At 36.7% G+C, this 17,932-nt stretch overlaps 1 protein-coding gene across 3 annotated transcripts in view; it reads right to left on the bottom strand.

The window, feature by feature from the left end:
* Positions 1–17,932, bottom strand: part of WWOX (WW domain containing oxidoreductase) — a 647,484-nt gene that overhangs the window by 424,676 nt on the left and 204,876 nt on the right. The window contains exon 9 of one of the 3 annotated variants that reach the window (XM_044986920.1): positions 15,759–15,806. The exons of the other annotated variants lie outside the window; for them this stretch is intronic. Coding sequence (XP_044842855.1) covers positions 15,798–15,806 — 9 coding nt within the window. The 3' untranslated portion in view covers positions 15,759–15,797. Of the gene's footprint in view, positions 1–15,758; positions 15,807–17,932 lie in introns of those variants that run through there. 3 annotated transcript variants of the gene reach the window in all.

Below are 17,932 nucleotides of genomic sequence, written 5' to 3'. Positions count from 1 at the left end.
ATTATTGGTTATTTCATTTCATTGTATTTAACAGGATATTTTTAAACTAGTACTTTAAATCAATTTCTACCTATTTGGCACTCATCCTTAGAATATAATAGGTTGGTACTGCCTTTTTCATTTTCAAATTCACGGTTGCTTGATGGTCTTAATTTTTTCATAGTATTCAAAGATGACAGATTAATAGGTGGTTCCCTTCAACTACGCGGGCAGATCTTTAATGGATCTCATTAGTTTATATTACGATAGTGTACAGAGATGTGGAAGCAGTTCCTAGAGGACAGTTCACACCAACACTTGCACTTTTAATAATAATAGAATCCTCACTTCTGTGATTCAGTAGAACCTAAGTCAATTGCTATGAAGAAGAAACAAAGTAAATTATTTATCTAGTATAAATAATAAAGAAAATTGTAGAACATATTTTGGTGTTCCAATCTTGTTGCTACAAAATCATCTAGTTATAGCTTCTGGCAAAACACAGTTATCCTTAATATCACTGAAACAGAGCCTTCTGAGATTTCCCAAGCATATCTTTTAGGTCTGCTTGCTGTCTAGGACACTTAGTAGTATACCAGGATTCCAGTCAACTCAGCAGAACATTCCTTGGGATCTCCTACCAAAATAAGCTGAGCTAGGAATGGATTATTAAAAAAAAAAAAATCACATCAAATGCAAGTCAAATTTGGCACTTAACCAAAAAAACCTAAACATTTATATTAACACAGCACACATAAAAGGATTTCATTTTACACAAAACATTTTTATTCAATGTTAGTGGACTCTTCTTAGCAGCTGCTTAGGTTTCTAGGTAACCACGAAGTTTAATAAACCTGTACAATGATAATTAAACACTGTAAATAATTTATCTGCTTAATCTTCCTAACTGGCCTTTTTTTCCTTTGTAGAAAAGTGACCCATGCTGACATTCTGAATAAGGTTGGCAAAATAAGTGCAGTGAGGAGTGGTAGTATAAAGTGGATTTGCTCTCAATAATGTATGAAGCCACATGCTGGGTAGAGGAATCCTCACAAAAGCGGTACCACAGCAATCTGTTCCTTTCATCTGCAGCCAGCATTTAAAGTGAAGGTGCTGCTCCGAATCAAAAGCACAATCATTCATTTGTGAGCAGATGTCCTTCACACGGCAGGCAGCACTTTTTCAAAACAGAGCTGAACAAATGCACTGCTGTGAGACAAGTTCCCCTACCCATTAGAGAAAGAACACAGTATATATTAATTTAGCAGGTTGTTGAATGTTTTAAAGTAGAATTTATGAAGCAGAAAAAGCATGTGGTGAAACAAAACGGCTTTCAAACGAAATATGAAAAAGTTCCACTAGTTACTGTATTATGAAGTGCAAGAGTCTGATGCATGTCAATGATTTATGCAGAAAATAAACTGAAATGGGTTAGATGTGTGCTTTGCATATGCTTACTAAAGGAGTTCATTAGTTCTCGAAAGTATATGCCGGAGGTAAGGTGCAGTATATGTGTATACTGTGTTCCCATTTGCTTGAAACACTTGAGGTCAATCCAAAGTGAAATATATTTAAAACTATCTTCTAGGCAGAGGAGCTGCCCAGCTGGTTACATGTGCGTGTTCGTAGTCTCTCCCCCCCTCCCCTCCCCGGTGACGTATATACACTCCTTGGAGACTACTTCTTTGTTTAATCAACGCTCAGACTTTAGGGTGTGATCCAATTCCTATTGAGGACAATGGACAGACTCACATTGCCTTCAACAGGAGCTGGTTGGGCCGTTTGTTATGGAAATCCCAGTGGCTGGGATTCTGCACTGTGCAACAACACAATCAACATATTTTGTTTCTAATAAATAATAAAATATTGTGCAAATCTGTTAAATGAATATCAAAACTTTATTTTTAATCATAATAGTCTGAAGGACTAAATTTAAAAGGACTTTCCCCAAGCTATATATCAACTATTATGATGGAGACAGACTTTTTAAAAGCATGTTGTCGTCAAATCAGGCACTGTTAAAGATTTAAAGCTCTATTTAGAGGGGATGTAAGTCAGACCAATCTCTTGCAGGTACAGAAGGGGAAAGAGGCAGCAGCATTTAATAAATATTTATTTATAAAACAAATATGTATCAAGGCTACAAGAACTACCTCCAGTTGCTCTTCCTGGCACTGAGGGCTGCTGCTGTACAGGGTTGTCAGGCAGCCTTTCTGTACCCCCTCTGGAGACTCATCCTGCTGGTGAGATCATAAGGTGAAGAGCATCATACTAGCCTCAGACTCTCCCATCCATTCAGCTCCTGATCAGAAATCCCCCCCAATAGCTCCCCCACCAACCCAGCCTGGTACCCACCCATCCAGCTCTTACACACCCCGCTACAGTACCTCAGCAATTACCATCAGCCAATTCAACACTCAGTAACACCTCAGCATTATGACAGCAGGTACCCAGCAACCCCAGGTACCCCATTGCTCTGTCAGCAGATCCCCAGCACTCTTCAGGCACTGCAACAAAACCAACAGCTTCCCCAGCCACTCCTGCCAGTGGGCTAGGTCCCTCCTAACCTGCACAGGCATACACAGCTGTGCGCCCTGTAGCAGGCAGTGCCTGCTGCTCAGGGGAGCTTCGGTATTAGGTGACATCTTCCTCGTTCCCCTTTCCTGACACCAATCCTGCTCTGGGGATCCCGCATCCTCTCTCTTTCCTCTGCTCCCTTTCACTCTTTCTTTCTTTCATCCTCTGCCTCCCACAATGCAGCATGTGCTTATACCGTTAGCCTTATTAATATAGGCAGAAGTTGCACATGTGCACTGAGTAAAAATCTACATCTGCATTTGCGACTCATGTTTTGCTAATTAAATAAGCACAGTAATGCTCACTATCCACATTATAAAACTTTCTCCAAAAGCCAATACATTCGCTTTCCTTCCCTGTAAACATACTATTTTGAGCACTTCAATTATCAGTTATATTGTAATTGAAAACTGAACTTCTGTTTAAGTATGTGTGATTATTAGACTAGGAGTCAATTGCGGATAGTACATAGATATAAATGCAGCTAATAACTCTTACTGTAATGATTAATCAATTTATGAATACATTATTTAAACTAATAGTTCAGGTCGAATATCTTAAACAAGTTACTGAGTACATCAACCAATTCAAATACCAGCTACCAAATCAATAGCAAACTGTAAGTAAACTCTGGGGAATAGGTATGCTTCCATAATAAACTGTGAATTTTAAAAGTGTTCCTATATAGAGAAAGATGCCACATCAAAAATAATTTTGTTAGGTTAATATGTTTAGATTTTGGCAAAATATAATTGAAATACAAGAAATGTATCCTACTTAAGGGACTGTAATTTTTAAATTTCCATTATTTAAGGGACACTATCATATTTTCCTTTTAAACTGATTGGTACTTTAATAAAAAAAATCCAGCTTCCCAACCTCTCAATAATATGTCTTGGATTCAATATATGTATTATGTAAAATACATTTTTTAAATGTATTTCTGATCCCTGGTTGATGTTTATAATGGTCTTTTCAGCAAGAGAGAAATTGACTACACAGGGGAAACCGTTGAACAGACTGTAAACAAAGTATTATCAAAAATATAAATTAAATAAGGAGAAAACATTTTATTTTTCATTAACTATTCCAGTTGTAGAAACCCTATGTGTTATTTGTGATGACAGTAGGCATATCATTTTCAGAAGGAATGTGCTTTCTTAGTTGACAGTTGAACGTGATGGAAATGTTTTAGGCCTCAATAGAGCAAACATTTATGTTTGAAATCAATGGGATTATCAATCTGCATAAAGTTAAGCATATGTGTAAGTGTTTGAAAGAGTGGTGCTTAAATTAGCAATCTGTAACAACACAACATTGGAAACCTACTCCTGATCTGATGGGAGTCAATGGCAAAACTCCCACTAACTTCTTAACTATCCAATAAAAAACACTTCTTTAAAGCAATGGCTATTATCTAAATTAAATAAAATACAACAACAACAACATATATATATATATATAATCTGTCTACTGCAAACTGGGACATTAGGTTACACTCTACTGTAAGAAACTAGGTAAAACGGGCAATTCTGTATTGGTAACTGCCATGAAAAGGTCTCTGCACTTCATTTAGTGCATACTTTTTATCTCAACGCATAACTTTAGTCCTTCAAAGTAGGATTTTTAATTAAAATGAATGTACTAAATAAACCAAGAATCCTCCACCCATCCTGATGCTAAAGGTGTGTTTTATCTCAGTTTCAAGTGATACTGCATTTTAAAAATTAATTAGTAGCTTGCAAGAACAGCCACACATTATTGAATAAGTAACAGCATTTAAGTGAAACAGATGAAATATTGGTAAGCAATGCAGACCACAGTATAAGTATGTGAGGAGGGTCATAGGTTAATCCCTATTGATTTTCCAAGTACGCGTACAGCACCGCTGGGAAAGGCCAGTTCTGTTGGCAATCAGCTAGCACAAATACATTATAAATCTTACTGTCCACCTACACTGATCAGTGTCACTTACTTCCTCCACTAAAGACCATTAGGAAACTACAGCAAATCCACTGACATAGGAATTAATCTTAAAATATTCCTTTTCAAGGTATTGTTTTAGATCACATGTATTTCACTTTAAATAAAACAGAAGTAAATTTCAAAGAGCAATATCCTGAGTTTCCATAAGTTTAATATCCTATTTGTAATACCAGCTCAAAGTAATAATCCTCTGGAAAAGAACTGGATGCAGAAAAAAGAAAAAGAGAATGAAATAATAGACAAGTCACCATCATATGTACCTTACAAAGCCATGCAAACACTTAGAATACTTTGGGTTCATTACTTGTTTCTTATCTAGTTGCCAGCAAAAATAAAAACGTGCAGGGGATTTCTCCCTCAGCTCTGTGGAAATTCACCAGTGGTTTATTTACATTACCTAGTCTGTTGCTATTAAAAGGGTCAATCTGGCCACCCTTACTCACTGTTTACTTGTGTGAGTGGGCCCACTGATGTCAACAGCGCAAGTTGTGTAAATAAGGACTGCTTGAGTGAGTAAGGATTTCAGGATCAGGCCCATACTGTAATACTATTTCATGATACAAGAAGGGTCATTCAATATAAGCTTTATTAAACAAAATGGGCTCAGGGAGATTTTATGGAAAATCTTCAAGAGCTTGAATGCTTCATTATGGGAATCCAACTTTTTTGAGCAAATGCCAGTGGAAACACTTGTGTTCCCATATTTCTTAAGAGCCATTCAATTATCCATCTAAGCAGTCTCATCCTGTAGGCTTCTGAGCACTCTCAACTCCTAGTGATATCCACAGGAGCTCAGTACCACAGATAAAGTGATCAGTATTCAACGACCCAGAGCCTTAAGACTCCATGTGTCCTGCAGGTAGAGAGTCTCATTTTAAACAAGAATAGGGAAAAAGAATTTCGATGCCATATCAACCACCTCTGCCAACAATGCCAGCCTCAACACAGTTTGTCCACATCTCCTACAACTATCTCTGCATTTTCCTTCCATTCTGCTCCATTCCTGATCTGTTCCACAAGGCCACTAACCTGTCTTTGTTGAGACCTTTCTCCCAAAATGTACTTTTCCCCTGACTCCTGTGTTGCCAACCCTCACAATTTTTTCATTATTAGGTGTTTTTCTTACAATCTGAGCTTCAAGAGGCATGTGATTATGTCAAAATCTCTGGTTTTTATTTAAGTGTCGTGGTTGCAGGAGAAAAGCTTGAAAAAGTGACCAAAGTACACCCTAAAGGCTCAGTAACCAAAAAGAAAAAGAAATCCAACGCACATTTTTTTAAATTCATGGTTTTTAGGCCAATCTCATGATTTTTTTAATACTTGTGGTTGGGAGTACTATATTAGTTAACTAATTATAACAAGGCTTAGATGCCACTTGGGAACAATCTAATGGGAAAAAAGTATTATCAAAAATACATCAACACTTGGCCAATCACCACCTTTACCATATTCCTTGTAACCCTTTCCTCTACTACTGAACTATAAATATTTTGATACTATAAACTCACTGGGTAGAGATCATGCCTTCCTTTGTACTGCACCTAGTAAGTTTTGGTTGCAACTGGTAGAAAATATATTATTAGTAATTATAATACTCTATAAGCTCTTTGGGACAGGTACCAAAGTTCAACTATAACACCCCCCAGTACATTCCCCTCCCTGGACGTACAACTCCCCTGAAGCCATGCTATAAGCAACTTCCACTAAGTATAGCAACTTCCAGGGATCCTGGAGTGAGATAACAATCATTAATAAAATTAGGGCTGTATTAGCTTTTCCAGGGAACTTCCACGCGACTCGAGGGGGAACAACACACGTCCTTTCCCAGATCTACCTAATCCATCCCCAATCCACGTTATTTCTCTCTCCCCACCCGTCACCACCAAGCACAGACCTCAAACTACGTGGTGTGGTCTTCACAGGATTCTGGGAGTGGGGTTGGAGGGCCATGGAGGGACCTGAACACCCAATTTGATGTGCGGTAGTGGAGATCCATGTGTGGAGAGGTCTTCTATGCAAAGATCTAGCTAGTACATTTTGGCCATTAACAACAGTTATCTAAATGATTTTGTATAATTTTTGCACATTGTAGATGTCTACTGTCATTAAAAAGAACTATCCAAATCAACACATTTTGCAGAGTTTAGCCCTTCAGAAATGTGGCTATATTATCTAAAATCTTAAATCTATCATTGTTTTTATGTCTTGTTCAAAGTAGCTCCAAGAAACAACAACTGCCAATTTGTGTGGTTTTACAGCCACATGTTCTTATTTTCTAAGTGTTCCTCTCTCCTTTGTAGCTGTGTCAAAGACTCAGACAAACGGGGGGTGGAAACTGATCCCTGTGTCCAAAGGGAGCCCTATTGATGCCAATGGAGTTCCAAATGACCACAGAGGTATTCCCTCAGGACGCTTATTGCAGGATCAGGAGTAGAGTGACCAGACAGCAAGTGTGAAAAATCGGGAGGGGGGGGGGTAATAGGCACCTATATAAGATAAAGTCCCAAATATCGGGACTGTCCCTATAAAATCGGGACATCTGTTCATCCTAATCAGAGTGACTGACTGCAGTGGAAACTGACTATACACACAGTAAAGACACAAAGGTTTTTTGTTTTTGTTTTTTTTCCTTTCCTCTGCTTCAGTTATAATTATTTTGGATGTTGCGTGTAACAATAGTAGGCAAAACATTTTCAGACAGAAGTGATTGTTTTTAAAGCTTATATAGGAGTCTTAAAGTAAAAATACGAGATAAACCAGTGAAACCGAGTTCTAGAAAAGTCAGATTCACTAAAACTCTGTTGTTAGCAAGGTGGAATTCAAACTCTTTCAGTGTAAACTGAGCAAACTGGAAACCCAGTTAAACTAATTATCCTTCTATAGATAAAAAGTTCTTAAAAAAAAAAAAGTACTTTAACTGAGGAGTGAATTTGCGCAACTGATGATTCTAATCTAGTTTCACCAAATATATTACTGGCTAACACATGCAATTCACCACCTTTCGAAAGTGGTGGATTTGGCAGTTCTATTTGCAGAAAATGGAAAAGCATCTCCATATTTTTTCCCTACAGATTTGGAACGCTCCTGGTCATAACTCGTACAGTATTGGAAATCCAGTTTGAATTCCCTTTCAATACAGCATGTGTCTGCATAAAGAAGCTTACAAAATGAGCTCAGTATTTCCATTTAAAAATATCATTTAAGGGAATTTTAAACTGTCTAAAAAGATGGATACACTTTGTTTGTTTTCTACATTAATGAGCTATAAAAAGAATGGAATAGGTCATAAATACAGTATTTTTGCAACAGCCTTTACTAAAAATGCTACTACTTGTGTTCATCATTTATATCTTCATGCAACCTCAAAATTGATTACACTTTAAACCATACATAACTGGCTGTGTTTTTCATTTTGAGCCATTCTACCAACATTTTTATAACTCTGTTAATACATTCCATATTTTCTGTTCTTATTGATTATGAATATTTCTTTAAAGGATTTTATTGCTTTTAAAGTAACAAATGTTAGGTATTATAAAAAACAGAAAAACCTATTGCATCTTTTATATTTTTCCTTCCCATGATAATTCTAATACATAAATTGTTAGCAGAAATATTTACGGAATATCATTTTTTCATATTTTAAACTCCGAAGTAATAAAATGGAAATCACTACTAATATAAGATATTTTAGATACAGATTTTTCAGTTCAAATCTCTAATCTGTTTAACTGAATCCATCCTCATTTCAACCTACAATTAAAAAATTAAAATACCAAAGGATTATCTTCATACAACATGATGGTTTTACATCAAGTATATATTATCTTTCCTAATTACTACTGCAGTTTGTAGGCTAGAATATGATTTATATTTAGGATATGATTTTGCTATTAATTATCAAATTGAAAAAAATAAAATCTTGCATTATAAATTCTCTCTTGGAAATTAGTTTTATTATTTTTCCATAATCCTATCACACAAGCAATAAGTGCATTGCAGCATGAACACTTTAATTTTTCCAGTTAGTTTTGAGCAAGCCCAGAGGTGAGGTTTAATAAGGATCAATGGCACTTTATCTGGGACAGGGCCACTTCACAGCATGCAAATTACACAGTAACACTTAAAAAAAAGAAATAGATTTAATTAAAAAAAAGTAGAACCACAGGCTCTGGAAATTCAATTAAAGGATTTATGCAAAGGTTTGCTAGGTTTTTATATGCAGTTACTGCTTATATAATGAGCTTTTCATATTAAAAATCAATAGGTAATCTAGAGTAGACGATCATCCCCTTAAATACATTTTTGAAATCAATTTGAAAAATAGTCCATCAACTGCTGTGACTACTCTTGCTGCTTTGATTAGGCTAAGAGCAATATTTAGATTGTAAGACCTGCTATGGAATATCTATGCCTGAATTTTACTTTCAAGTGTTCTTATACTTTTGAGTGCCCAAGATAATCATACAGTAATTCAAGATTGTGTACAATGGATATATGTATTCAATTACCACACAAATTCTGAAATATGACAAAATCCTAGGCATCTAATGGTACAATCTGACAATATTTTGAACAGTTACATGAAAAACCTTTTTCTATGTAGATCTTTGCTACTGCACTCCCTGGCCTATTGTCTTGCAGCTACTTAGCATTCTGAGACAAATATTTCTGTTGATAACTTCTTGAAGTCTTTAACTACAGAAGCAATTAGCCTACAACTCTGTCTGAAGTGCAACTTTCACACATCATGAATTAAAATGGATCAAGCCCTGTGTCCTTCAGGTTTAATCTAATTTGCCAAGAAGCTGCAGTGATATAGGACCATTATGTGAAAGTCCAAACTTCCTGGTTAATATTCATCACCCATCACAAATTCACTACTCATGTGAGCAGGTGCTGCACGTTTGAAATTAATGGAGTTGGGCACATTACATCAGTGCTTGGTTTGCCTCAATGTATCCCATTAAAGAAGGTTTGTAAGTGTACTGAGAGTAACAAAAAGTGGTCACTCAATCATTCCTTTTTCAAGACAAAAAAATGAAGCAATGAGAGTATCAAATATTAAGAATCCCAGGGACTCAATCTTAGCACAAGCTGCTAAAGTTGCTATCACAACATGACTGTCCATATGACAATTTGGGGAGTAAAGAGAAGACTTTAGTATTTGCAAAAATAGAATATTCACAACACCTGTTTTAACAGACACATTCAACGGTCTTTCCAGTTCATAATCCAGTTAGTTAACTATACATTTTTCTCATTGATTGTAAGCTCTTTGGGGCTGGGGCCATCTCAGGATGCTAAGGCACAATGGGGTTGGGGGCTGTAGATGCTTCTACATTTCATCATTATTTGTAATGCACAGTAAACCCCTTCTGCCCCCTCCGCCTACCAAAAAAAAATAAAATAAGTTTTCATAGTATTCTAGGTGTTTGCTTGATAGGAAGGAAGGAAGGTTTTTTTTTTCTTACATACGAAAGGGTATCTAAAACAGCCAATCAGTGCCTAACAAAATATGTATTAGTTCATTATTTTAATTCAGCATCCCCAGGAGAAATATTCTTTTTGCAAGGGATAGCAGGGGGGTTGAGGAATGGTACTGGAATACAACTTCTGTGCATGAAAAATAGCAAAACAACAATTGAGAGGGAACTGGATTAGATAAAATTCCTTCTCTTGCTGTAATACATTCTGCCAAGCAATGCATTTCAGTTCTTCCTACAGCTATGAAAGCAACCAAATTATAGGAGGGTATAATCAACAGTGATCTTAAAAGCTAAATAATAATCAGCTTTCAGTTAAAATCACAAAAACTTCAACAACAAAGTTATGCTCTTTCAGAGAGTAAATTTAAGAATAGGAAATGACGAGCACCTATATAGTAAAAATATTCTTAACATAAGTTTAAACAATGTCAATGTTAGAAATTTCTGCAACACTATTCCAATCTACATATCTATAAAACAAATCATTGCAGAGTATTTTTTTTAAATTGAGACTCACCTCAAATATGAAAAGAATTTATTTATTGTCATTTCACTTTCTCCCTATTAATTCTTTGAAACCTCACTGCAAACAACTGAAATATCTTACTTTATTGGACTCAGATTATTTCTTAAAAGAAAAATATTTACCTATTCTCACTGCAAGACAAGATTATATGGACAAATGCTACTTGTTTTAGATGAGTAAGAAACATGTTAATGAACAGCAGCTTTTATTTTCATCCTTCTTTCCCTACTAACTGAGTTGTTCATGTACACCATATTTTCCAACACCTTTTCATTTTAAACAACACAGTTTAAGTACATGAAGAGATCAAAGAGTTTCAGATGAATCTGAAAACTTATAGCAAGGGTAACAAGGGTCCTTAGTTTTTAATGACAGAAGCATATGCTCTCAACTTTCTAAACTGCATCCAACTGAGCCATTTATCAAGGCCTGAAACTTTTTCATTATTTAAAGCACTACGACAGCTTTCCACTTGATGCCTTGGAAGTACACAATAATAGAGACTCTATAGTCATTAATTATGATATCAGCTGGTTGATGAAGTTTGTACTGGCTGCTTGGTGATTTCATTTTTAATTGCAGCAGGTGGTGTGGAAAAAGTGCTATCCTGATACACATAGTCACCTCAATAGTATTTTCTGTTTTATGTATATGTAGGTGCTCCTGAAATTTTTGAAAATCCCTTCTGTTCTGTTCCCCACTTTCATTTAATAACTGCAAAGAAAAATGCATATACAGTACATGCAGAAAGTAAGATGCTGAGACATAAAATGTTCAAAGAAACAATGTCCTTGATTTTTCCCCTCTCAAAATATTTTTTTCTTTTTAGAGATGGGGTGAAGGGGGCGTTTCCCCACTGTGAAGAAGAATGTAACTGATATTGTATTTAAGGTCTCCAAAAAGTAGCAGTTATAAATAACAAATCTTGGAGACACATACTGTACAATTGCTTTCTTTGGGCACATCTAGAGATCCTGATTTTTAGATTTACCTGCATTGGTGAATAAATAATATTTGAACTTTACAAAAAATGCTAATTAAGACATTGAGGCCAGCTAAGAGAAAAGCCAGTATCCAAATTAAAATTATACAAAATTTTAGGACTATTCTAAAAATGAATGTGCAGGCTTTAATTCTAAAGGAATAATACATTTGTACTACTTTGGGGTTTGATCTCTGCACTAAAATCTCTATTAATTTAATAACACTTATATACAGGTAGATGTTTACTGTCCAAAAGAAGCAATATTGGCAATAACAAAAGGGTTATGAAAAAATATCATATACAGCATTTCTTAATGTATTGATTTATTATTTCAGTGTTTTGAAGGCTCTGTTGTATATTGTTGACTAGTGTATATTGTGCTTCTGATATTGTCTACTTTACAAAGATGCATTTTCCTGCTCAATAACGTTTTAAATTCATTAACCCCTAATTTAACAGATTAGAGAACTATTATACAAGGTTTTGCTGCATAGGTTTAACATGAGATTGATAGGTAGTAATAACTGGTGTTTCCTAATGGCCACAGACATCTGTCTTCTACATAAATCAGCAAACTCCCTTAAGAATCTCTTGTATCCAAGTCATAGATCAATTGTGCTCAAGTCTCATTACGACACTCACCCTCTCTCCTTTATAATAAGGCCACAGTACTTTAGCTCATAGCTACATTACATGTAATTAATACAACTGTTACGTAAATGGATGCAGTGTTAAAATGTAGGTCTCTGGAGAGAACAGGGTATGACAGGAACTAGTTGCACTGTCATGCATGGGATGCCATGTCTCGGTGAAATTTTAGCCATCTTTCTTACCGAGGATACAGATTCTTTACACTGTGTAACTCACAAGCTTCAGCACAAGGGGAGGATGCTAACTGTCTAACTTAATTCAACTACCTATCAGTGCCCTGCTACTAGGGGCGGCTCCAGACCCCAGCACGCCAAGCGCGTGCTTGGGGCGGCATGCCGCGGGGGGCGCTCTGCCGGTCGCCGGGAGGGTGGCAGGTGGCTCCGGTGGACCTCCCGCAGGCGTGCCTGCAGAGGGACCATTGGTCCCACAGAGCCGCCCTCCCGGCGACCGGCAGAGCGCCCCCCGCGGCATGCCGCTCTGCTTGCGGCAGCGAAATGTCTAGAGCCGCCCCTGCCTGCTACCATATTATACTAGTGACATTAATAGAGGGAGTAGAGGCTGGATGTCCCTTTCGTCTTCTCTAAGGAAATATGATTGTAGACTTTGAAATGTTCTGAAATATTTTGAAATGTCACAGTAGAGTAACTTCCACCAATATGGCGCCATTTTGCAGATGTGAAAATGCATCTAACTTGGAGGGGAAGTGGTAGCAGGAAAGGAGAGAGCAGCTGAACAAAACAAAGGCATTTTAGGGAGAAAGTGTCCTGAAGTGGTACATTTGGCCAACAGCAAACAAATAAGATAAAGCAGTTCCCCCACAAACATATCATGCTCCCAGTTGGTCATTACAACTCCCCATTAATTGTAATGGGGAGTTGTGCTGGCAAATCAATAGCATGATATAACCCACATGCTTTAACTTATGCTTCCCCTGAGGTAGACATTATCAACAAGGCCAGGGGAAAAATCAGGCCCAGAATAAGAGGGCATAACTTCCAGGGAGCTCAGTATTACTTGCTTAGAGTAGGGCTTACTCCAGGCCACAGTCGGCTCTCACTTATACTATTGTAAATCCAGATTCAGCGTGGTGTAAAGGAAAGCATAATTTGTATTTGTGAAGAAGTAAGTTGCAGGGGATTTTTCTCTGTGTATGTGACTGTCCACCTCTTCCTAATGTGTATGGGCCCAATCCTGCAAAGTGATGACCATCCTCAGGTCCCAATTTTTTATATGTTCAACACATCCTAGGACTTAGTCCCAATCTAGTTCACAGTACAACAAACAATAATAATTAAAAGAAAATTAAAAAGCAAAAAAAATTGGAACTAAGACGACTAATGCCAAGCATAACAGCTTAGTTGTCTTGCTTTCAAGATGCTTTCTTTTCCCTTTCTTTTGTTTACATTTTGATTAATTGTCTTATGGTCAGGAACTTTGCCCACACCTTCAAGTATGTACTATGCAAATGCAATGGAACCCAATGACACTATACAAATAAAACAACAAATAAAATGAACCAGTTAGTGTTAATAAGAATTATACATATAAATCGCCACACATTTTTTATTGTTTCATTTTTTTATAGGCAGTCAAGAAATAGCATCACACAAAACCAGTGCCACCGTCTAGATCCTCACTTTGCCTAAGTATAAAAAAGCTAGTATTCTTTTTTTTCTAAAATGTACTTAATGTTCCTACAAAGATAGCAGAATTAATGAAGACTGTATTAGGTTCTGAAGGATGAATAGCCTCCCCTGCAAGATGTTCACTCTACAGATACAAGAATTATGAACTGTTGGTATCTATATCATGTTCTTTTTAAATCATCAAACTCAGAAAGACATGCTGATAAGCTTACAGTATTTTAACACACTATTTCTGTTGACACTCAGGTTATGAACATAGATGTAGATGTTTGTCTGTACTATGAGTGCCAAAAATCACAAGATTGTGATACAAACCCTCAGGGACATTTATTTCCCCCAATTTCAACAACAGGTAATTGAGCCTCTAAATCACACACAAAGATTACGTCCATAAAATAGTTAAGTACTTGTACCATTAATATGTTTATATTGCACAGTTTGTTTTAAATCTGTGTGTATGAAAAAATATTGTACAAGACAAACTACTGTGTAGTGAGCTGCAAAATTCAGAATGTTTCTGCTCACGCTAGCAAGGTAAATGGCACGACATAAACAAAGTCATACACAAACTGAATACATGTTGCCATTTCAATGACAAGGCTTCCCAAAAGCAACACCAATGATGATCTTATGGTTCATCTATTTAGCGTTAAACTAGACTTCCTTGCAAGTGTGTCACTGAGTATGCATCAGGGCATAAAGCTTTCTGACACACATAACATAGTTAAAATATGCTAAGAACAGATATAACTTATAAACAGTACTTCATCATGCCAACATGTCTCTAGCAGTGACTGAAAGCAAGAGCTACCAAGTGCATTACTGGTTTTGAAGAATGACAATATCCCTGACAACTTTAGCAAGGTTAGGCATTTTTCACAGTTACAGAAAGCACAAGGCATACCTTTTTCAACAAAATTTTCATGGAAAGCCAATTGTTTACCTAAACATGACATTTTTCTTTACATAAAAGGCCCTGCAACCTGCTTAAAGAAGCCTGCAAGGTGGTCCAGCAATAATCAAGGGGCCCACCACATGTTTTTCACCCAAAACTTTCTCCTTTGGAGGTGGGGGGAAGAAAGGAAGGGAGTGATTCTCAAACTCACTGCCTCTCCTTTATCCTGGAAATGTCTTCTGGGGAACAGGCAGGCCCCCTGCCACACATCAAACAGTTTATCCCCACTACTAAAATCTATTTTAAACATGTAAAGCAGTGTAAAGAGCCCTAGACTACATTGTTCAAGAACTAGGGAAACCCCAGGGACCAATCAAGCAAACTGAAGATGCATCTCTCACTTATTCAGACAACAGGGACAAGAACCAATTCCTGGGAGACAGCCTGCCTGTCTCCCAGAACATCCTTCTGTCCTTGAGACTCCATGGGCACATAGCACTCACAGCAGAGGAAATGGCTATCTGGCATCCCTTGAAGATCCCAGGAGATTCCCTTTCTCTCAAATAAGGCTTGAAAAACTGTAAGTCAGGGGGTGTTAAGGAAGTGTATGTAGGGGTATGTGGATTTTTTGGGGTGTGGGGGAAAAGAAATTCAGGGATTTTTTTTTCAACTGCAGTTTTTCTACCACAAGTTGGAGGAAATTACACAAAAGGTTCACAAAGATTTCATCACCTCTCCTTATAAGAAAGACTCTTTCTTAATCATTCACCATAGTTTGATAGATTTGGAAATCTATGTAGGTACTTGTATGGCCCTCATCACCATAATGTCTAAGAACATCACCATTGCTAATGTTTACATTAATATAGTTCAAAGATACTGAAATATTTGGACACTGGTGGGTAAATCTGGCCAGGCTTTGATTACTTAGTTAGCTTAATGTATGAAACTTCACAGAGATAACTTGCGCCTAAAGTTCTCAAGTACTTTATTAGAAAAACTTAAGTATCAACATAACAGAATTTGCATGTACTGTTACAGAGTTGTATTTTCATTCTCTTCTTTAAAGTGCCTGGAAGAAAGAGTAAGACAGCCTGATTAACTGATTAACAAATACAGATAGAGAGCTCACATTTCTGTACTTCTGTAGAAAACGAAGGGTTTCAGTTTAGAGATGTCGATTTCAAGCTTTTATCAGCACTAATTTCAACAAAAAAAAGTTCGTAAAATTCAGAACAGAGGGAAAACAGACCTTAATTAAGCAAAGCGTTATCTCTTTCTACTAGAATGAAAGCACTGTTAGTTATATTTTTACCAAGATTTTTCTCCACTTAATGAAGACATTATCCATGAGTTTTCAAAGTCACTTTACAAAAGAGCATTCATGAGACATTAAAGTCAGCTTAAACTAAAAAGTCTTTTTGAAGTCAATAAACAATAAAAAGAACAATGAAAGACAGCCTTTGATCTCTTCTTAGTCTAAAGTCTTTAATTTCTGTTTTAATCTGCTGGATGCATTAAGTCTTCTATTCAAATACTTTTCACCTGCAGAGTACAGTAGGCTTGCCTTGATTATTATTTTACAGTACTAATGTACAGCTCTCATTAACATGGATAGGTGTCATCTGGCAAAAAAAGTTTTAAAATGATTTTCTATTCTATTCTCTTTGAAAATTAAAAAGGGGGGAGAAAAGACAACAGAATCTTTGGCTTTGAAATTCATGACAAGATCAAAGACTATAATGCACATAGATTTTTTCAAAGAATAAATTATTAACAACATGGACAAACACATAACAGGTCAATAGCATGGTCAAGAAATGATGAAGTTAGAACATCTGCCTATGACTAATTACAATTAATCTGATTTTATTATTTGCAAAAAATACCGAGTTACTCACTACAATTTTAGGAAAAGCTTTTATTACTCCACAGTGTATTTAAATCACCAAGTGTCTTAATCAGATTTTTGCTCAGGATACCAAATTCATAGCATTGGAGATGGAAGGGATCTATTTATCCTCCCCTTCTGTGGCTGCAGCGGGCCCCAGATTTGAATGGTGAAGTATGAAATCAATATGAATAAGAAGAGTGGTCCTTCAGGACTAGGGAAGCCCACAGAGGATGATAGCCACCATTGCATGCTGTGCAGCCTAACTCACCAAAGCTCTTTGCATGTGCCCAAGGAGAAGAGGTCAACCAAGAAGGAGTTGGGGACACTACGCAGATCCACAGACCATCCACAAGGGGCATAATAGGGCAGGGACTGCTGCCTCCTATCTTCTTATGCTATGCACATCATCATTTTACCTGAGTGTCTTTAGAGACTTAGGCACAGCCACAAAGCACCCAGAGGATTGTGTGCAGAGGTAGAGTGCAATACCACCATTTTTCTTTTTTCTTAATCTGCCTCCTGCTGTCCAAATAATTGTCATAATATCGCAACATAGCTCCCTCAATCTCATTCATTTTCAAAACCACTCAATGCCTAGTCCATCTCTTGCTGAGATTGCCAATGAGGATTTCAACTAGTGCTTCCCCCCTCCCACCTCAAGATAGTGATTTTTGCAATGTGGATATCTGTCCAGAGAGAACTGGACAAAGAACACTAACTCATTTCACATGGACCACTGAAGAGCCCATAGATAACAGTTTTCATTTGCTAAGGTCTGAAGCAGGATTTGAATGGGGACTTAGAGGTGGCATACTGTATCCTGTTGAGGTAGGAATTTTTATCATTTTGCACACACAAAAATTGTTTCATTTAGATTTAATGAAAATAGACTTCTAAAGAACAGGTCTTCTTTGAATAAGAAAATATATTTACTAGAATTCAAAAAGGCCATGTAGGAAGTTTAAGCAAGGCCTGTTTCTGACATGATAAGCAGCAAGACTAAAATTTTTCACATTGCTTATGACAGACCTACTTGCTAAAAAGAATCAGACTGACAGAGTACTTTACTAGGTTCAGACTAGCCTTTTATTGATTTGGATGTGCTCTGAATCACATCATCTAATCTACAATAAGCCATTTACTGAGTTTCCCAGTGCAATGATCTATGGGCTAAAAGGCTTAGATTATAGTCACATTGTAGACTTTTTTGATGAAATGGTAGATCCGTAGAGAATAATACTATAATAAGATTGCATGGGACACAAGTGTCAATATTAGAAAATTAGAAAGGTTGGTTTAGGGTT

Source organism: Mauremys mutica, chromosome 14 (assembly GCF_020497125.1).
Source record: "Mauremys mutica isolate MM-2020 ecotype Southern chromosome 14, ASM2049712v1, whole genome shotgun sequence".
Lineage (NCBI taxonomy): Eukaryota > Metazoa > Chordata > Testudines > Geoemydidae > Mauremys > Mauremys mutica.
This window is presented reverse-complemented; position numbering and strand designations above follow the sequence as displayed.